Source organism: Centruroides vittatus, unplaced genomic scaffold (assembly GCF_030686945.1).
Source record: "Centruroides vittatus isolate TY-2023 unplaced genomic scaffold, ASM3068694v2 contig_751, whole genome shotgun sequence".
Lineage (NCBI taxonomy): Eukaryota > Metazoa > Arthropoda > Arachnida > Scorpiones > Buthidae > Centruroides > Centruroides vittatus.
In genome coordinates this window covers 368,472-391,674 of record NW_027122488.1, presented here as the reverse complement: position 1 = coordinate 391,674, position 23,203 = coordinate 368,472, and the positions used below count along the sequence as shown (strand labels likewise).

General features: G+C 32.3%; 2 protein-coding genes across 8 annotated transcripts in view; one reads left to right on the top strand and one right to left on the bottom strand.

The window, feature by feature from the left end:
* Positions 1–22,877, bottom strand: part of LOC136981316 (protein abrupt-like) — a 135,479-nt gene extending 112,602 nt beyond the window's left edge. For 6 of the 7 annotated variants that reach the window (XM_067277625.1, XM_067277624.1, XM_067277623.1 and 3 more), the window contains exons 1-3: positions 22,754–22,877; positions 11,615–12,494; positions 4,954–5,134 (exon numbers count right to left, since the gene is read on the bottom strand). In XM_067277625.1, the coding sequence (XP_067133726.1) occupies positions 4,954–5,134; positions 11,615–12,451 (1,018 nt within the window). In that variant the 5' untranslated portion in view covers positions 12,452–12,494; positions 22,754–22,877. The remainder of the gene's footprint in view (positions 1–4,953; positions 5,135–11,614; positions 12,495–22,753) is intronic. The other variant, XM_067277629.1, reaches the window with a different exon arrangement.
* Positions 13,793–14,970, top strand: LOC136981330 (uncharacterized). The gene is made up of 2 exons (XM_067277647.1): positions 13,793–13,919; positions 13,979–14,970. The coding sequence occupies exons 1-2, from the start codon at positions 13,793–13,795 to the stop codon at positions 14,968–14,970; spliced, it is 1,119 nt and encodes a 372-aa protein (XP_067133748.1).
* Positions 22,878–23,203: the final 326 nt, after the last annotated feature.

Genomic DNA, 23,203 nt, shown 5'->3' with positions numbered 1-23,203 from the left:
AGAATCATGGCAATCATTCTTTGATAATCCCACAGATTAATTATATATAAAAAATGCATAGGCATCTGGAATTCCTGTTATTCATTTTATTTGTATTTTTATTATTTTTTAATTTAATTATTTTTATTATTTATATACTCAGTTTTTAATATTTAATATAATTTATTAATGAAAATTAAAATATTAAAAAAGTAATAATTTTATAAATAACACCATCAAATGTTTGAAACATTCAAATTTGGAATTTCAAATTGTGTAATTTGAAACATGAAGCAGGTTTATAAAATAAACTGAAAACATTTGTTCCACAAACTCCACTTGCTGGAAAATTATGTATGGTGTGCATTTTATCACATATTCTCTTTCAGTCTCATGCAGATAAAAATGACAGGGTCCAATGAGTGCTTAACCAATAAATTTAATACTTTAAAAATTAAATATTTAAAATGCCTTGTTAAAAGTTTAAGCTTCAAAAATAAATAATTATGTGAAAAATTTTCAATGTATTTTTTAACATCAGCCATTTTAATCAGAATTAATTTTGTAACAATGTTTTTAGAGTTCATTTTTATATTTATTAATAAATAATGTTTCACCAAATAACCTGATTGCTACTACTATCTATAAATAATCCTATCTATAAACAAGTTAAATTTCACACTTATCATCAAACAATAACAATGTGCATATAATAAATTTTTTTTTTTTTTGGAGAAATGTCTGTTATATGACAGTACAGTAAATACATCCACAATTTGATTTATGTTAAGAGTTGCATTCTATGGAATTTCATGAAAGTTGAAATTTCCCTAAATTCTTATGCAGCAATTGCAACTGTGTGTCCTGAATCTAATTAAAGCAAAAAATAAATGTGTTGGCAAACATGTAAATTAAATTCTTTATTCATTTTTTTTTTATCTTGTTCAGGGAAAACAACAAAATTGTGCTTTAAAATGTACAATAAAAATATTAAGTAATAATAAAAACATTTTATAATTAATAATACAGTAGAGAGTCGTTAATCTGAATCAATTGGGGACTGGAGTTGTTCGGATTAGTGATTTGTTCGGATAACCGATTATGTATGAAAAAATATATTAACCTGTCCGATGTTCAAATTTTTCTCCGTTGCGTGTCGCTTCATGTTGAATTTTCGTTGGTTTTAAGCCTAACGAAAATTTTTGTAATAATAATCGAGGCTATTGTATCGTTAAAAATTATTTCTTTACTTTGTACAAACAAAATAAATATATTGAAGAATATAAAAAACATGAAAATTATACTTTAGAAGTAAATCTAGTATCAAAAACGTTTGATTCAGCACAACACAGTCTGATTGAAAATCGTTCGAATAACCAGAGATTCTGATTACCGGGGTTTGGATTAATGACTCTCTACTGTAATATGAGAAGTAAAAAGTAAATGACATTGAAATGGTGTCGAACATGCCTAAGGAACATGGAACTAATGACTTTTAAATTTTATGATTTTTCAAGTTTGCACCAGCTAGAAAACATTAATAATGCTGAATTTGTTTTACAAAATATATATATACTTCAAACTTTATACTGACTGACTAGACATACCAATAATGAAGTGATTCAATTTATCCAGAATTAAATTATTTATAAACTAGCAAATGAGCCTGGCATTGCTTGGACAAACGATTTGGATTTGGTAAATATTGTACGTTTGGAAATTAAGTTATTACTATCAAAAACAAAAAAAAAATTGCAATCTAAAATAGTATGGTATAGGCCTTTTTCAGGTTAAGCCTTAATCCTCTCCTTCTCCCCTACGGGGGAATTTCCAAAAATCCCTTCTTAGTGTGCATTTTCATGACTTATCCTAACTGGGTACCAAATTTCACCTCTAGGTTCAGCACTTTGCTCTGGGAGATGATGAATCAGTCAGTCAGTCAGGACATGTAACTTTATATATTTAGATTAAATAGGCTATATCACATTAATGTAATATAATTCAACTTCCTCACAATTCAATTACAGTCCCTGATATGTTAGTGTTACAGTGATAGCTAATCAACTAAGGATTAATTTTGAAATACAGTGCATTCTCACTAAATTCAAATTAATAATTGTGTAGGGTTGTTTGGATTGGAGAAAAGTTCAAATTAACAATGTTTTATTAAGGGAAAGGAAATCAAAAAAGCACTACAAACAAATATTTCAAAAATTTTTTATACTGTTTTCTGTACATATTTATGTTAATATGTTTAATACATAAAAACATGATAGTGGTACCTCAGTTTTCGTCAATAATCCATCCAAAAACAATCGGCAAAATCCGAAACCAACGAAAACTGAGGCAATTATTTCTATATGAATCAATGTAAATCCAATTAATTCATTCTAGACACCAAAATAATACCAAAACCACATTTTATAGAGAATTAATATAGCATTAAATACTAAAAGCAATAAGAAATTAACATAAAAGACTAATTAGCATTAAGATAAAAGCATTAAGATTAAAGATAAGATAATTAGCATTAAGATGAAAGCAATGGAATTGTTCAGCTAGACACATGGGGTAATGTCTTGAAGCTAGTTGGACATGAGCTTCTAGCCTATATTGCCCCATGGTAAAGTGTGACATAATTGTCATGTAATAGTAGTTGTATGCGTTTATGATGGTTGTATCAAGGGAAATAATGCCTTCCGGAAAATCTGTTTAAGAGTAACTGGCCCCTATTCAGGCGTTACAGATGTGGAGAAAACCCAGAAAACTTCACGTGGCCAGCCCGCCCGGGTAAAGTGCAAACTCATGACCAAACTCCCAGTGTTCAGGGAATGGAACCGTTGGCCAATGGTGGACTGTCGCAGGGTAATGTTCACACAAGAAATAATGCCAGTGTGCCAGAAAACACGTGGGTAGCCCTTTGTTTTCACAAAATTAGCAGCAAGGTCACTTGAGCATACTGACGAAATCCAAGGCAATTGACGAAAACAGAAATTTTTCGCGAAAAAAATCGACGAAAACAAACTGGCGATAACTGAAGTCAACGAAAACAGAGGTATTACTAATTTATAAAAATAATTATAATTTTTTGTTTTTGACTACAACATTTAGGGGGGAAAAAAACAAAACTGTTTTGGATTAAGTGGATTTCAGATTAGTGCAGTTCAGACTAATGGAAGTGCATCATATAGGCAGAAATTTGTCTAATTCTGTTTATATTTTGCACCAATTGAATTTAATTAAAAATGCAATATACTGGCTATTCTGCTAATTATCTAAATTAATTACAGTTTATTTTATTAAATAATGTTTGCCTTAAATGCATTAAATCTACGTAATTGTTTTACTTCTCTCACTAATATATCATGAAAACATACAAATATATCAATATATACACATTAACAAATATTTTAAAAACAGTAAGTAATACTCTTATCAAATATTTAAGGATTATTTTACTAAATAAACATCATCATCAAACTTGATATATTTTAAAGCTATCATCCAATTAAAGCTGAATATCATCGAGCTAGAAATGGAATCTTATAAATTATTAATATAACATTAATAATTTATAAGACAATTTGACATTAAAGTTAGGCGTTAGGCACATCTCTTAATAAATTTAATAATTATAATTTTAATAATCTATTTTAAATAATTTAGAAGTACTGGAAGAAAAGAATCGGCCCAGAGTGGGACTCGAACCCGAAACTCCTGCTTACCATGCAGAGCATCCCCAGCTGGTGTTGCAATAATTGTTGATGGTTATAACGTAAGCTTATATATACTGGAAGAGGAAATCAGACCAGAGGTCCGGACAGCATAATTGAAAATGCATCTGCACAGTAAGCAGCAGTTGCGGGTTCGAGTCCCGCTTTGGGCCGATTCCTTTCTTCCAGTACTTCTAAATTATTTAAATTAAATTATTAAAATTATAATTATTAAATTTATTAAGAGATGGCACCTAACTCTAGTGCCAAATTGTCTTATAAATTATTAATATTATAGTCATTTCTAACCCGATAATATTCAGCTTTAGTTGGACGATAGCATTAGTTTACTCTTTTATAAAGTGGTAATAAGTCATATAAAAAGTGATTAGGCAATAAATTGCTTCAAGAAGAAGGGAAAAAAACTAATATAATTAAAAACAATTTATGGAATATATGTGTTTATTCTTAGAAAATCATAACAAGTGAAAGCAAATCTCTAACAGTGAACTGAATCCTACTATAAGTATTTTAGTAAAAATTTGATTGAACTTCTATCCTATTTCTTCAGAAAGATAGCCCTTTAACACAAAACCATTGTTTGCTATTTCAATAGAGTATGAAGTTTAATGATACAAATATATTTTAAATGAAAAGCATGATTTACAATAAAAAGAGTTTTATCAGGTTTTTCATAACTCTGAAAAACTTAATATTAAAGGCTACATAGAATTCAACTTCATAGAGAGTATTATAGAAATATACTGTAAAAAAGTAAAACTATTAAATTTTTCAATAATTATGTTTTCATTTTAGGAGTAAAAAAATATGCTTCATTTGTTAGCAAACTGAAAAACAGTTTATTTCAATAATAGTTGAAATATATTTGCAATGTAAAAAGATAACTTAAATCACTTAAATATTTTACTTGAAAATATTATTCCAGTAAAATTTTATTTATATAAACAGATATTTTTTCCACTGATTTTTAAATTTTTCACAGAGTTTCTTACAAAAAACTTTTTTCTAATTTATCACTGATAAAAATTTATTTCTAAAATTCATTATGCTTTCACTAAATTTTAATGTAAACAAATTAATAATTTATATAAATTTTATGCAAATTATATATTCAATAATTTTTCAAATGCTATTAACAAAAGAAACACAAATATTTAATTTTTTTATGTATAAAATATTATTTTTTATAAATTAGAAAATGCATTACTTTACATAATAATATTTTTAAAACTAAACATACCTTGACTAATTTCATTATTAAATGTAGGCTGAGATGGAGTAGAACTAACAGAACCTATAGATTGGCATTTAGATGGAATATTAGTTTGTAAGGAACCTATACTTTGTTCATGACTTGAAGTTGAGGCAGTCATTTGATTCAAAATAGGAGAAGATAACTGTTCTTGCGTTAATAATGGGACCTGTATGTATAAACATTTTTATTAATAAATGTGAAAGCATTGTCTTTATTTAAAATATTGCAAGTTGTAATCAAGTAATTGATTAATACTTGAAGTTAATATTTATTTTGATTATTTTGATATTAATATTTCACAAAAATTTAATCAAAGCTTTGGAACAACAATTGTTGTAGAGTAGAGCAGGTCAAAATTAAATATAGTAGAACTCAGTGAAGAAGTTCCCACATTAGAAGTTTTCCCATCTATAAAGTTTAATTTCAAAAGTCCCAATTTTTCAATTGTAAATTTTTCCCATATAAAATGCTCCCACTTAAGGAATTTTCTGCTTAAGTAGACAGAAATACTTGTCCATGACTGGAAAATAAACTCACTTAAGTTTTTCAATTGCACCCTATTAAAACTTTTACACATTTAATGGCTTATAGAAAAATCAAAACAATTACATTGGGAAATACACAAAATTCTGTAATTTTGTGCAAAACTTTGGACTATTTTGAATACAGATTTCACAATTTTCTTACACTGTCATCTGGCAACAATACTTGCAAGAAATGACAAGTTCTAAAAAGCATTATCAAATATGAGTTTTAGTGTAAATCTAGAAATACCATATACTAAAATTTGTTGATATGTGGTTTCATTTGTGGAATTATAAAACATATTTTTGTTTTTTTAACAGAAAAATGTAAAGCAGACTAGATTAGACAAATATCTATATAAACAGATACTGCATAAGCCTAATTCAATATAATGTAGTGGAACATTGTTAAATATACAGTAAAAGTTCAATATAATGGACCACCATAGAACCAAAGAAATTGGTCTGTTATAATGTTTGTAAATAATGTTAGTAAATAATGTTATAAACATTATACAGTCAAACCTGTTTTTATGCGGTCTTTTTTTGTGTGATTTTTTTAATGCGAATTTTTAATTTGTGCGGTTTTTTTTGTGCGATTTTTTATTTGTGCGGTATAGTTGGTGACTAGTCTCGTGCAATTCGTCATGTCTCACGTTGACTTATTACAGCTAAATAAACTTATTATAGCATAAATGAACTTATTATAGTAATATTATTGCATGAATATGCAAAAAATGAAATAATTTATTTTTTAAGTCAACAAAACACCACCTGGACAAAAATATGTAAAACAGACGATAGACCAGACGATGCAATCAAGTGCTGACATCTGTTGTCAATAAATTCTACTTCGTATGGTTTTGAGTTATTTTCTATGTGAGACTTTTTTTATGTGGTGCCTATTGACCGCATAAAAAAATATTTTTTTAATTGTGTTGCAAAAACTATTTTTTATAGCCACTCATGAAGTTTCGTGCAATTTTTTTTTATGCATTGTTTTTATGCGGTCCCTATCCACCGCATAAAAACAGGTTTGACTGTATATTAACTACATACACAAGTCCATTTTATCAAGATTACTCATTATTATGAACTTGTCCATTATATCAAAAAGTCCATTACTATACAATAGAATTGTTATAATGAACCTTGATAATGGACCAGGAGAAAATATCAGCAGTTTGCAGATGTTTTCTCCAGGTTCAGATGCCAAATCAATGTCTTTTTACCTCATTTCAGTGGATCTGTTATCCCTAATATAAGAGGATTCTACTATATACAGTAATATTGACTTGTCCATTACTGTAAATCAAGTTGTGGACAAAAGTCAATTACATAGTGGGCAAAATTTCTGTTGTAAAGTATATAAGCCTGATTTTTATTAAACTTATGAGAACAATATATCTATCTATCAGTAAATCCAAAATATAAATTTAAAGCTTTTAAGATCTGTAGCTTTGCTTCACACAACAAATCCAAGACTTGTTGCCAATAGAGAAAACTAAACCAAAACTGAACAAAACTAGTCAATCAGAAAACAAAACAAAAACTAGATCTAACTTGAGAATCTATGCTGAAAAAATAATTAAAAAATTAATTTTATATTTAATAAATAAAGATATAAATACAATTTTTTCACACAGGTAAACACCTTGCTTTAGTCCTTTTTCGCCATTACACCATCAGCAATTCTTAAAATTCACAAAGTTACAGAGACGACCTTCCTTTTTAGGCTATTGCTTCCACAAAAAATTATTAAATGTAAAAAATGCCAGCCATGTTCCTTTTATTTTTTTACTTAAATGTAATATTATGATAGTGACAAAGAACACCAGAGGATGCTCTACCTGTTTTTATATTTTTAATTTTTTTGCAGAGGCAGTAGCTTAAAAGGGAAAGTCATCTCCATAACTGAGAATTTTAAGGACTGCTGATGGTGTAATGGCGAAAAAGAAGGACTAAAGCAAGGTGTTTACCTATGTGAATAAGTCTTATTTATATTTTTATTTATTAAATGTAAATAACGCCAGCCATGTTCCTTTTATTTTTTTACTTAATTTTATATTACTGAGAAATGCAATGCTAAACAGTAAAACACTCTTAAACCTTTAAAATTGCATTAGAGTTAACATCATTTATAAATCTGAATTTCAGGATGTCTTTTTCATTTAATTGGCACATCATCAATATATCTGGCATAACCAAGATGTTAAAAGTGTATTTTGGTAAGGTGTTAGTTAGACTCCATATAACCATATATTTTTTGTATCAACTGGAAATATGAAAATAGGAAAAATTGTTGAGAAGGCAGGACTGAATGTAAAACACATCAGTGGATTTCTTTACTTGACAATCTTTCAATTAATTTAGTATCTTCTATATTAACTGCACTTCTTGTTCCCAGACTGACTATGCCTCTCTGGACATATTTTTAAAGAGTTCTGACTTTGCATTTTGAGACAACGAAAATTCAATCATATTGTTTTCAATGTATCAAAAGTGATTGCTTATAGTTTGAGAATTAATAATTCTACCCATCTCTACAATTGTTCTGAAAATATATTTTTGCTTACATCTTTTAAGGTTGACTCGTGATGCATTTGCTGTCATGATTTTTTCAATATAAATTATCAACTGGATATATAAATTACAACAAAAAACACACCTTTTAAAAAATCTAGCAATGATATTTACTAAATAATAACATTTTCGATCAGTTTAACTGATCATCTTCAATAACAATAAAACAGAATGTGAATACAAAAATTTTAAAATAAATGATAAGAATTCTAAAATAAATAAATAAAATAATGGAAATTGTAGTTGAGAATTAATAAATAAATAAATACAGAAATAAAATAAACAATAAAAAGTAAAAATAGACGAATAAATGTCCCTTAATAAAATTAACTTTCATAAAAGGACCACCATGTGGTAGACAAGCTGTCCATGTCTCTATGGTTGATGCAACTGGATTTTTTGTGCATTTTAAAAATTTCCAGTTTTTCCAGATATCTCATAGTGCATATATTAGATATGGGTCTGATGATGGTTGCCTGCTCCCACTGTACTTGTATGTCCTGATGTTGCAAATAAGCTTCCAGCGTCATTTTATCAAGATTTTTATCAATTGTGTATTTATGTTCTTTGAGATGTTGTAAATTAGGTATAGTGGCACCCACATAGACCAGTTTTGATTTGAAACGTTGGTTGATTAACAGAATGGAGTAAATCCCTGTGGTCAAATTAAGGTTATATAGTTTCTTATTGTTCCTTAAAATTCTGAATATCGTTAGGTTGCGTTGATATACAGTCTTGACATTTTTAACTCTGGCCGCTTTCTTATCCTTCTTAAAGATGGGATATAATTTAAAACCACTCTTTTGTTTCCGGTCTACCAATGTATGCTGACGTTTTGATGTTTGAAAGGTTGAGATCAACTTCTGAATCATTTCTATCAGATAATCCTGTTGTTCTGCAATCTTTAAGATGTAATTCAGCTCCATTACGGTGTCCTGTGCGCTGGTACAATGTGTATATGCTCTTCTTATCAAAGATCTAAAGATGTGCAGAGGATCAACAGAGTTATGTGGAATTAAAATAGGTTGAAAACATGGTTTCCTGTATACCTTGATCGAAGTTTTGCCATATTTGCAAGAGATGAAAATGTCCAAAAAGTTTATTGTAGTTTCACTCTCTTGGTTTAATTGTAGGAGTAATCCAGAGGGGGGTTATCATTGGTTGCTTTTAAAAACTGCTGCAGGTTTGTTTTCTCTGCCACAAGATGGAGATATCATCAACATAGCTAGCATATAAGATAATGAGGTGTTGGAATTTGAGTAGAATGTTGTTTTCTAATTGTCACACTACTAGTTCACAAAGTATTGCTGATGTGGAACTGCCTATGGGTATGCCTCTTCCTCGTAAGTATACTTTGTTCTCAAATTCAAAGAATGATGTATAACATAGAAGATGCACAAGTTCCAGTATATGATTGTGATGTTTACGTGCATTGTCGATGTTGGCAAATAAGAAATCCCTTGCATACTCCATATGACCTGAACACCATTTCACAGTGTGTCTTGGAAAGGAAGCTTCCAGAGGGAATGCCTCAGTTCTGAATGTACGTGATGCCACTGAAGATGAAAAATAATGAATAGGTGGTCAGATGTTCTAGTTCTAAGACTTGTGAATGGAATTTCAAAGGGAACCTCTGTAGGAGAAAATCCCTTAAGTGACATAAGCATAGCTTTAATTTGATGGAAAGTACAAGACTTGAAAGTCTAGCACTGTGACATACTCATCATCATACAAAACAAGGTTCTGTAGTCTTTTGATGAGGTCCAAGGGTTGTGAAATGCTGCACTCATGTGTTAGATGTTGAGATATAAAGGTGTTAACCAAAAATTCCATCTTTTAGAAAACAGCTGAATTTTAAATATTTTAATTACAATTTTTATAAAATATATTACTGACTTAAAAACAAAAATGTAATAATTAATGTTTGAAACTAATATAGTTAACTAGTAATTTTGATATTCAATTATAACTAATAAATTAACAATCACTATGTAATAACAGACTTATCACACAGGAAAAACGGTGAAATGGTATAAAAATAGGCTTTAATTGAACAAAATATGAATTTCGGATATTACACCCCTCATCAGTTCTGTTTACAGCATATCTGATATCTAAAGTGAAAAATTATTTTTATACCATTTCATCATTTTTCATGTGTGATAAATCCATTATGGCAATTGTATGCTCACATAGAAGACATCAAAGGTTCGACTTCTGTACTGGTGTAAGCGAATAATTCACACTCAACAGCCTTTTAAAAACCAGTAATAATAATTGAAAACAAACGTTTTCGACCATTAACTCGGTCTTCATCAGGTTGTAACTATTGAGATTCAAAACTGTTTCAGAACGTATTCAAATTTTCGAATAGAACCGTTGCGCGTTTGTGTTACGTGTTGTTGACATGTGTAATACACGTGTGGTGCAAAAACACAACGTAATTACAATCCATATATAAAGGAAGGGATGGGGATGTACATTAAATGGAGCTATGGGGAACATCCCCTTCGTAACAAAACTTCCAAGCTTGAGAAATGTTACACGCATCTTTAGAATTGATGCAGGTTGTGCGCAGTCCAGCCTTGTATATTTCCAGGGTTTCCAGGGATTGAAGATGGTCCAATCGGAGGGATAATCGGTGGGATATTTTAATCTGATTAAAATATCCCACCGATTGGACCATCTGCAATCCCTGGAAACATACAAGGCTGGACTGCGCACAACCTGCATCAATTCTAAAGATGCGTGTAACATTTCTCAAGCTTAGAAGTTTTGTTACGAAGGGGATGTTCCCTATAGCTCCCTTTAATGTACATCCCCATCCCTTCGTTTATATATGGATTGTAATTATGTTGTGTTTTTGCACCACACGTATTACACATGTCAACAACACGTAACACGAATGTGCAACGGTTCTATTCGAAAATTTGAATACGTTCTGAAACAGTTTTGAATCTCAATAGTTACAAGCTGATGAAGACCGAGTTAACAGTCGAAAACGTTTGTTTTCAATTATTATTACTGGTTTTTAAAAGGCTGTTGAGTGTGAATTAGAAGACATCAATATAACCAGGACAAGCAGCTTTTAAATCATTATGTATTACATTTTAATAGTTTCATGCTTTACAAATTCTGTTCTAAAGAAATATGAAGTATCAATAACTGCATTTTTTAAACTGCAACATCAAAACTTTGCATGCTTTCTAAATAATCCTGGTTGTTAAAAAAAATCTAGCTATTTCACACAAAGACTAAACTAACATAAATACAAAAGTAATGTAATATTTCATATAATGCATAAATAAACATCATTTAAGAATAAAAATAGTATTCCTAATGTTCATATATTTATTTCTTAATATCAAGAATCTTTCAGATTAAAATGTTATATATTTATAAACTTTTAAAAATTTATATATGCATTAAAAAGATTTTTCATTAAAAAGTTACTTTATTTAATTTAATGTAACAGAATAAATAATCAATTTGCAATAATATGATAAATGAATGCATAATTAATAAAAATAAATACATACACTTTCTGTGGTCATAGATTGTTCCATAAGTTTGTAGGGCTCCATATCATAAACATCACCTTTAGACATCTTAGGATTTCTACAATAATCTGTCTGAAGAGAAGTCAAATGTGAATTTTCTACTGGTAATATTTGTTCTCTGTTCACATTATCAAAACTTGAACAATGGGAATGTACAGGTTGTTGAGAAATATCTAATGAAGTGTTTTCTTGAGATGAAGTGTCTGAAAGAATATCTGCAACTGGATCATCTATTATTTCAGGAGAATCAGGCTGTTCCTTTATTCTTGTTGAACCACAGTCAATATTTTCATTTTGTACAGATCCACTATTGGATCTTTTCCGATTTCTTACTCTTCTTTTACTATTTGATTGTGGTAAAGTTCTTTTTGGTTGAACAGGTGGTTCAGAAAGTGGTATATTGGAAAATTGGTGAGGTGAAATAGTATCCATTAATGTATCTTCGGTTTGCTGATTTGAATTTGCAATTTCTGCTAATCCTTTCACTTGTAATGTCTCTGCAATTTTTAACAATGCTGACAACTGATCCTGAGTAACATTTACTTCACCACGATACATAAATTCTACAATAGCTTTCAGATCACAATATTTGATATCCTTTAATATAACAATTGGATGTTTGCATGGATTCTCTAGGAAAAGACTTTGAAAAAATGGACTACATGCTGAAAGAATGGTCTTATGTGCTTTTAAACTTAAACCTTCACAAGCAAGTGTTACATCAACTAATGCTTCATTGGATAATAATTGTTCAAATACTGCCATCATATTGTTTTGATGGTGGTTCCACCTGAGACAAAACTGTTGAGTTCCCATTCTTTCTTCCCAAAATATACTTGCTTTGTAAAAATGAAGAAATCTATATAAGAAAAACATTAAATAAAATATTTCAATAAATTAAAGTGAATAATTTAATATTGACATAAAAATTTATTATCTAAAAAGTCCACTTTATATAGAAGATAAATTAATTCAATATACTGTATTATATTTTAAACATTTTGATTATTTGTTAACAATCAAAATGTTTGATAACTCCCTGAATTATACAACCTTAACCCTGAAATTTGTTAATATGAATTTTCAATAAAGCTAACTAACTACTCTTTCCCTAGCAATTTATATTAACATGTACTTCTCTGCTCCTTACCGACACCGGGTATTATAACTATAACTTCAAAAAACGAACCTGTTACCGGTGTAAATCTTCTTATGAGCGCCTGGCTAACGTTTTCGAACCTAAAACAGTTCTTCTTCAGGCGAAGATGGAATAATTTAAAAGATAGAATAGAACGTTTCAAATCGAACCGCTTCGTCCAATTCCGTCATGGCTGACATGCGCTGTAGTGTCGGGGTGTTGGTTATCGTTTATGCGTGTCTAAAAGGATTTGCCAGGCCGATGAAATGTCGATCTCTTCTTTTTGGTTGATGCAGATATTATTACAGCTCGTTTTATATATAGCGACCGCTTCTAACCATTTTATATGTTCCGGGTGGGGCGTCGTTACGATGATTTTAGCCTTATCCAGTTCCGCGTTGATATCTTGATCAGAAGCATATATACTTAGCGCCGTGTTGAGTTTCCGGTGTTGTAGGTCGGCTTGGTGTTCTTTTAATCTGGTCTTTAACGAGCGCTTAGTGGAACCAATGTAAACGAGCTCCCTTTGCCATCTGTTGTCCCTTAGGGGGATAGAGTACACTCCGTACATTCTGTTGGGATCCGGAGGGTCTTTGCAATTTTTTAGGATTTCGGCTATTGTGGGGCCTCTTCGATATGCTATCTGCATCTGCTGTTTTTTGGCTATTTCTCCATATACTTTACAAACGTATGGGTTGTATGTGATAGGAAGCCTTGTTAAATTTTTTTTGTTAGCGCTACCATTTGCTTGTCCAGCGGATGTGCTTCCTTGGTGATGTTGCCTGGTTATACGCCGTATTAGGGAAGGGTACCCGTGGTCCGTTGCGACCTTTTTAAGATATGCCAGTTCTTTGTCTAGCGCTTTCTTAGTGGAGGAGTACGAGGTTGCCCTTCTTACTAAGGTTTTGAAAGCGGGCGCTTTATACGAGAACGGGTCGCAGGAACCCTTAGGTATGTATATTGGTGTTGCCGTCGGTTTTCTGTAGACGGACGTTTGGATCGTAAACGCTTCTATCCTGATGGCAATGTCTAGAAAATGGGCCTCCGTGCTGCTTATCTGCTCTACTTCTATGACCAAGCCATACGGGTTGTTGTTGACAGTTTGTACAAAGGCCGCTATATCAGGCTCCGTTTTTCATAAAATGAGTACGTCGTCAACGTATCTCATATAGAGTAAAATATCTGGAAGATTATTAAGATTATAGATTCGGAAGATTATAGAGTAAAATATCTTCCGGATATTTTACTCTATAAGAGATACGTTGACGACGTACTCATTTTATGGAAAACGGAGCCTGATATAGCGGCCTTTGTACAAACTGTCAACAACAACCCGTATGGCTTGGTCATAGAAGTAGAGCAGATAAGCAGCACGGAGGCCCATTTTCTAGACATTGCCATCAGGATAGAAGCGTCTACGATCCAAACGTCCGTCTACAGAAAACCGACGGCAACACCAATATACATACCTAAGGGTTCCTGCGACCCGTTCTCGTATAAAGCGGCCGCTTTCAAAACCTTAGTAAGAAGGGCAACCTCGTACTCCTCCACTAAGAAAGCGCTAGACAAAGAACTGGCATATCTTAAAAAGGTCGCAACGGACCACGGGTACCCTTCCCTAATACGGCGTATAACCAGGCAACATCACCAAGGAAGCACATCCGCTGGACAAGCAAATGGTAGCGCTAACAAAAAAAATTTAACAAGGCTTCCTATCACATACAACCCATACGTTTGTAAAGTATATGGAGAAATAGCCAAAAAACAGCAGATGCAGATAGCATATCGAAGAGGCCCCACAATAGCCGAAATCCTAAAAAATTGCAAAGACCCTCCGGATCCCAACAGAATGTACGGAGTGTACTCTATCCCCCTAAGGGACAACAGATGGCAAAGGGAGCTCGTTTACATTGGTTCCACTAAGCGCTCGTTAAAGACCAGATTAAAAGAACACCAAGCCGACCTACAACACCGGAAACTCAACACGGCGCTAAGTATATATGCTTCTGATCAAGATATCAACGCGGAACTGGATAAGGCTAAAATCATCGTAACGACGCCCCACCCGGAACATATAAAATGGTTAGAAGCGGTCGCTATATATAAAACGAGCTGTAATAATATCTGCATCAACCAAAAAGAAGAGATCAACATTTCATCGGCCTGGCAAATCCTTTTAGACACGCATAAACGATAACCAACACCCCGACACTACAGCGCATGTCAGCCATGACGGAATTGGACGAAGCGGTTCGATTTGAAACGTTCTATTCTATCTTTTAAATTATTCCATCTTCGCCTGAAGAAGAACTGTTTTAGGTTCGAAAACGTTAGCCAGGCGCTCATAAGAAGATTTACACCGGTAACAGGTTCGTTTTTTGAAGTTATATATTAACATGAATTGACTGTATTTATTTAACTAATAAAATCATACAAACATTCTTAAAATCACAAAAGGACTTCCACAGTTTTTCATTAGGCTCAGAGTAACATTTTCTGATAGCAATTCAAACATCTGCCTATCAATAGGTTGTGTGTTAATGACTACCCCTCTCATTTTCCTTAAGCTGGACTCAGCATGTCATCAGTAAAGCACAACTTGTCATTTAACATGATCAGTGCTTTGTTAGTAAGTACTATAAATATAGATAGCTAGCCTATCTACAGCATTTGTTATTAGGTTACAGATGGCAATTCAAATTAGTAACTGCTCAAAAAAAGTTTAGTGCTCATTATATCTATTCAAATTCAAAAAAAATGCAATATTAGACTTAATATTGTTTTGTAAAGGTTAATATACTTAGTAGCTTTGTTTTCAATAACATATGAGAACCTATCAAAATGACATAATTTTGCCCAATATGTAATGAGTGCTAGGTGCTACATGCAAGAAGTTAAATCCAGTTTAACACATTTGAGTAAGCCTACATTATAAATAAATCACAGTTAAAAGTGTAGTGTAGAAAATTTCTGATCTTAATGTTTCCTGCTTTGTCAAAAATTCAAAATGCATCCTATATACAGTAGAGCGCCGATAAGTGGAACGACGGTAAGTGGAATGGCCGGAAAGTGGAACGATTTTCAGTCGGACTGTGTCGTGCTGAATCGAATGTTTTTGATACTAAATTTACTTCTAAAGTATAATATTCATGTTTTTTATATTCTTTAATATATTTATTTTGTTTGTACAAAATGCAGAAATAATTTTTAACGATACGATAGCCTCGATGATTATTATAAAAATTTTCGTTAGGCTTAAAATCGACGAAAATTCAACACGAAGTGACACGCAACGGAGAAAAATTCAACAGGAAGCGATACGCAACGGAGAAAAATTTGAACATCGGACAGGTTAATGTATTTTTTCGTACAAAGTCGGAAACTGGAACAAATCATTAACTGGAAGGACCCCAGTCCCCAATTGGTTCCACGTATCGACGCTCTACTGTAATTATAATTTCAAAAAATAATTAAACTCTTGCTTATTCAACCATTATTTTCAAAATTTAGTCAAATTAATCTGCATTCAAAGAGAATAATTATTTTAAATTATAACTTTTATGATCTGAAAACTGAAACATTCAAATTCATGTTGTCACTTCTAAAAATATTTCTGATACCCCTCAATTATTCTTCACCCCTTTAATCCAAAGCTTAAAAAATTGTTTTGTTGTTTTCCAATTTTTATTAAGACAGTTTGATTTTTTTTTCTTTGTAAAACTGATTATTAAAGAAACAGTTTGCAGTTTCATTGAAACAGGACAACACAGCCTTGGAATGCATGCCACACTGTGCATCTATAATTTTCTAACTTTATCACTCCATTTCACATGAACACTTCAATTAATAAATTCAGCAAGATTATGAAATTAAGCTTAATCTAACAACTTTAAATTATCATAATGTAATTTAAAATATAATAAATTAGTAGGTTTCATTTCTAAGTGATGTCAGATCAGAACAAAACTATAAACAACACAATTTTATAATTATAAAAAACAGTAAAAATATGCATTTAATTTATAATAAAAATTATTATTATTAAAATTAAAAATTTTGTAGTTCTACTGTTTTATATAACAGTCTAGTTTAATGGAACTTTAATGTCACAATAAAATATGCTGAATGCAGAGAAGAGAATGCAAATTTTTTGAGAAAATGGTCGTGCTAAAATTTTCTGAATTTGACTAACATTTTTCACAACTAATTAACTGAAGTTTCTGAAGAATTTTTCATGGCAGTAGGTGCCTGATGTATGAACATGTAGTTATATATACAAGATGATCAGAATTGGTCACACAATAATCATAACATTTAATTTTTTGTTGAAAACCAACCCAAAAAAGTGTTATCTGTTTATTGATTGGATACGGCATTCTAGAGATATTTGCATGAAAGGTTTATGACATACCTCTGGTATAAACAGACAGATCAGAATAACTCTTATAAAAAGAAGTTTTATACTATCCGGAACCTATAACCGGTGCGTAACACATATATACTATATATATAGTGCAGTTGACAAATGTTTTCGAGCTATCACTTCGCTCTTGTCAACCGCACTATATATATAGTATATACATGTTATGCTCAACATTTTCTCCAACCTATTAATTGGAGTTTGAAAAGTATTACTCCGGTTAATAGGTTGGAGAGAACGTTGAGTATATCATCCTGGTGTATTAGAAGTGGAGAATATTCATACATGTTATGCACCGGTTATAGGTTCCGGATAGTATAGATTTCACCCCGGTGCTGAAATCAGAGGCGTTTAAAAAAAAAACAGAAAAGAAGTTATTAACTTGTAGCATAACTGGTTATATTACTTTATAATAAGTCTTCAAAATGACCGCCTAGTGAGGAACAAGTGGCTTTCCATCATAGCATACTCCTTTGTACGCAATGTAGCAAGGCAGGTGTTATTGTCACCCAATGCCTAAAAAGGAGGACACTGTTGGGGGTAACCCCTGCACACCCTGTTGACTCCTCTGCTTTCTGTTTTTTTATACATACATGTATAAATAACAAACAGAAAAATAAATTTGGCAATGCCTATGAGACCATCAAGCAAGCTGGGAAAGACATGGGCATCAGCACTCAGTCAAAGCAACTTGCAAAGAAAATCTCTCTTCTTTTAGAGCAGTGTTCCACAACCTTTTTCTACTTGTGGCACACTCATGACTCAACACTGCACACCAAAATGTTATTCCCCTCAGAAACATATGATATGATACTATTAATAGAATTACATAATGCCACTAACCTATTATTATTATGATAAACACAGGTGTTGATGTCTGTTTAATCATGCACAATACAACACCAATTATTGATACTGCAACAGACGTGGTATGTGTGAGAATGTGTATCACAGTGATTTTCCGATGCCCAAACATGGTTATTACATGACTATCAACCACACTGGAATGAATAAATATCTACTTGCCTTAACCTAATAACTGGAGTGTTAATGTTCTATACTTGCAACACCAAATTTATTTTACATTTAATTTCTTAGAATACATAAAAATGTGTGGCTTGTAATAAAAAATAAACAAATGTCATCTTATTTCATCAGTTCTGCTGCAGAGAATGAAATATAAGCATAAGAAACACAGCAACTGTGATAAAAACATCCAATATAACCTCCTAAGCCTTTTAAGTTTCCGGTACCCAAGACAAAAAATTAACAACCAACTAACGTTTTCGATTCTCCTCCAAGATCTTCGTCAGGTTCGTACCCAAGTTGACGTACTCAAGAACCCAATTGATCTATTCGCTACTCAGGAATGCCAAAGACAGGCCGGATTTTCTAAGAGCGCCAGGGGTAAATAGTATCCCAATAAGGGATCACAGGTCCCAGAGGGACCTAATATACATTGGATCTACCAAGAGGTCCGTTCAAAGAAGGATCTCGGAACACAAGTATGATGTTGCCAAAAAAAGACACACCACCGCCCTGTCGACGTACGCCACGGACCCCGATGTAAAGGCAGATTTTGATAAAACCAGCCTCATTAAAAGGTCATTCGATACAGACTGCATCAGGGCCTTGGAGACCCTTGAGATTTACAAGGCGTCAAAATCGGAGAAGTGTATTAATTTCAAAGATGGCAACGTTTTATCATATGCGTGGCGATATATCTCAGAGGTGCACCCGCAATGGTAGCCGTGTAGTATTCCTGTACGGATGGACAGCATCATTTTTATGATAGTATCATGTATATTAAATGCATGTTGGATCGTTCTCAATTATTGCACGCGGGAGATGTTCTATCATTTGAATTTCAAAAGCATTCTATTTTCATTGCATTCTATTTCAAAACCGTCAAAGAACCTGACGAAGATCTCGGAGGAGAATCGAAAACGTTAGTTGGTTGTTAATTTTTCGTCTTGGGTACCGGAAACTTAAAAGGCTTAGGAGGTTATATTGGATTTTGGTGTACCGGTATGAGGATTGTTTTTGTGATAAAAACATAAATAAAACTTGACAATTAGTAGAATATGTAAAAGATTACGTCACACCAGTTGCGGAACAGTGTTCTAGAGAGTCAGCAACAGTCGGCTTCCAAACTTGAATAACTCCAACCTCCTCCACCGCGCCAGCTGCACATGCAACTTCCATCCAGTTAAAAGAAGAATTCTGATGAAGTCCAAAAATGATTGGTTAGACCTTTCATCCTTGCCATGCCCTTGTCCAATAAACATTTGTGACCATTTGTAAACACTTGTGAAATTCTTTGGCATCTTAACAAAGAAAATGGCCAAAGTGCCACTAGGTCAAAGTGGTTTGAAATGTTAGCCAGCTTCCTAACTTCATTCAAAGTGACAACTGAACTATTTTTATACACATTTTTCATCACACCCCAAAAAGGAGGACAAGTTGATGTCCAGCACAAGGTGATACCAGATAGAGGTCAGAGTAGTCAAATGCCTGACAATCTGGAGAAAATCCAGACATCTGGCCACCCTAATGGCCACATGCAAGGCAGCCATTAGTTCTTGCTGGAAGTCTATCTATCTGTAAACAAGTGCTTTGCAATCCCTCCTAAGTAGTAGTCTATAGCAGTGGTACACAAACTGTGGGTTGTGATCCACAGTTTGCGTACCACATTTTTCGGGTTGCCAAATTCAAAGAAATTTATTTAACAATAAAAAATATAAGGCTTTTCTTCAACAAGCATCAGGTACAAGTAGAATAGTGAAATGAAATTATATTATTTATAAAAATAGAACTATATTTTTTTTACAAAAACAATTGTCTGTATTAGTACCTAATGCGGACAAAGGATGACTTATGGCTTGCAATTTCCAATACAGATCAGAATGTAGAAGCAATCATGAGCTTTTTGCAAGCACATACCTCACATTGAATCCTTATGATGTAAAGTTTTTTTAAAAGTATTTTTCATTAAATAATTATTTATACCCATACACACAAATAAAACCATCATTTTATAAAATTGTGTGTTTTATTCAGACCTCTAATGAGGCAAACACAGTGAAATTCTTTTTAGAATTTGTGCTTACTTATGTTGACAATTAAAAAGTCTACTGTCTATCTGGGGGTCATAACAAAATTATACACAAAATGGGGGGGTTGGAAATGAAAATAGTTTGCACACCACTGGTCTATAGGATTCAGATCAAGCAATCTAGCAGGCCATGTGATTGAATCACCATGGTCAAGCCATCGACATAGATATTCCCCATCTAACCACTGATGAACAACTGACAAAGAATGTGCTGTTGCCCCATTGTGCTGAAACTACAGATTACATAAGATCTAAAGATATGTCATCTAAGAAATCTGACGGAATATTATGCAAAAATCTATGATCCCACAAGAATATCATGAACAATACAACACCAAATATTGATACTGCAACAGACATGGTATGTGTGAGAATGTGTAGCACAATGATTTTCCAATGCTCAAACATGGTTGTTACTACTTGACTATCCACCACACTGGAATGAATAAATATCTACTTGCCTTAACCTAATAACCGGAGTGTTAATGTTCTATACTTGCAAATGTTTTCGACACCCCTTCTGGGCTCTTCCTCAGGCATCTACATACAATTTCCTGCAAGCTGGCTGTTAAAATTCGAACACTATTTGAACGGCGTTCTATTCAGGACACTATATGTGCATGAGTTCCAGAACCTTTAAACATCAAACAGCACAATGTGTATCAAACTGCGCATGCGTTCCATGTTAATTATGTTTGTAAAATTAAATGCTCTTGTCCAATACGACCTGCCATACCATTGAAAGGGACATCTCTTTAAAATTATTGCATGTTGTTTTGCATCCAGCCTTAAATATTTCCATTGCCTCCAACCATTTGAAATGTTCTGGATGTGGGATGGTGAGGATAATACATGCTCCTGCAAAGTCTGCCGTATTGTCCAGGTCTGTCGCATAAGTTGAGAGGGCCATTGTACATCTATTATGCTGATGTCAGACATATGTTCTTTTATCTTGACCCCTATTGAATGTTTGGTGGAGCCAACATAGACCAGTTCCTTATCCCATCTGTTGTCTCTGATGGGGATGCTATAAATTCCTGGTAGTCTGTCTTGGTTAGGATGGTCTTTTCCATTCCATAGTATGCTGAAAATGGATGGGCATCTCCTGTATGCATTATTTACTCAACGTTTCTTGATGATTGCAGTATATATTGATTTTAAATGGGGGTTAAAAGTCAGGGATCCTGTCTTTATTCTCTTCCTGTTTATTTTTCAGTATTTCTGTCGGACTAGTGAATATTTCTTGTTCCTGTCTATGGTGTTCATATAAACAATGTATAAGGTTGGTGTAACCATGGGCTATGGCTATCTCTTCTATATTTCTTAGTTTTTGTGTTAGTGCTTGTGTAGTGGAAGAATGCGTGAATGCTCTCGTAATCAAGGTCTGAATGCTGTTATTTTTTGTATAAACGGATCACATGAGCCAAAATCTTCAAACAAAATTAGCACTTAATGTTCTAGAAAGTATGAAATGCATTGTCTATGTCACTATCTCATCCAAACTATCCAGCCAAGGAAATTTCCTTTCGTACACGGGTGAAACGCTTGACCCATCATAAAGCTAAAACTCACTCGGCCTTTCTCTGGGATTACCTTTAAAATCTCCACCCAAAGATTCGCCAACACCACAAACTTGTCGTCTGTAAACGTCCACCATATGGAGAGCTTTTTGTATTCCACCATCGTCACTCCACAGTCATATAATACTACCTCATCAGAGGATAAGGCAGCATACTGTTGACTCCAAATAAACAGAAGATGACAAAAAACAAAAATACTAACCGATTTCACACGGGCACGAATCCTCGTCGGTCCCCACGAGGATTCCAGCCGTGGGATATTAATTTGGTCAGTAATGCAGTTAACGAGGCTGACTTGTCGGGTTCCCAAAATAACAACACAACATTAACAGCGTAAGTACTTCTTGCTTTTTAACAAGATAAGACGAGGGCCTATTCAACTTTTAAATAACGACTAATTACGAAGAATGCTAGCTATATAAATTGAACAATCACGTTATATACTTTTAAAATATTACTTGCAATTACAACAGAACATTTCAAAACATTTTACATATATCATCTCTAATTTTGATTATTATTCAGTATTTCATCTCAGTACGTGCAAAATGAATAACACAATATAATCAAAAAACGAGGCAATTAATCACAAGAATATTTTACTTCCTTTCTCTCGATGAAATTACGCGATGTTAGAAAATTATCATCGTAATCCATCACGAAACGGTATTTAGTATAAACGACTGTTTTAAATCAAAAGAGATTAAACTAAAGATTGGAAACTACATACAGTAATTAGAAAGCACGGTATACAAAATTGCAAGTAATCTTTGTAAAATAGTATTAATTGCTTTGTTAAAAATGCATTTCATAAAATTTTAACAAATATAAATAATAATACACACTTAAATACTTTTAAACTTACGTTTTTAACAAACAAAATATATCAAAAGTAGAATGTTTCCTCTATAAACAACAGTAATTTTTATTTTTTGACGCCATCTAGTGTTATTTACCTATGGCGGAATTTCTACTAATTCTTTCATTCAAAAAAAAAAAAACAAAAATGAACAAATAATGATAAATTATTTTTAATTTAAAAAACATTTTGAAAAATAATTTTCGTTGTAATTTCATGTAAATACTTGATAGCTTCAAAGAAAAATAATAAAATTAACGATATCATCAGAAGAAAAAAACCGAATCATTTTGTCGCATATCTATCAATTGCATTTTTATTAAAATTAGTGAGCAAGTTTCACTTATATTAAAAGAGTTCTGCGTAATTTTTGGTGTTATAACTTTGTACTGTTTTTAAAAATTGTCCATTTTCTCGCAAAATCAAATGTCCATGTATATCCAGAACTTTAGCTGG

Excerpts from the sequence above, each read along its gene's own strand:
- LOC136981330 (XM_067277647.1), top strand. The coding sequence starts at position 13,793 with ATGGCAATGTCTAGAAAATGGGCCTCCGTGCTGCTTATCTGCTCTACT. Across the intron at positions 13,920-13,978 it reads CTCCGTTTTTCATAAAATGA|ATTCGGAAGATTATAGAGTA; the intron begins GTACGTCGTCAA and ends TTAAGATTATAG.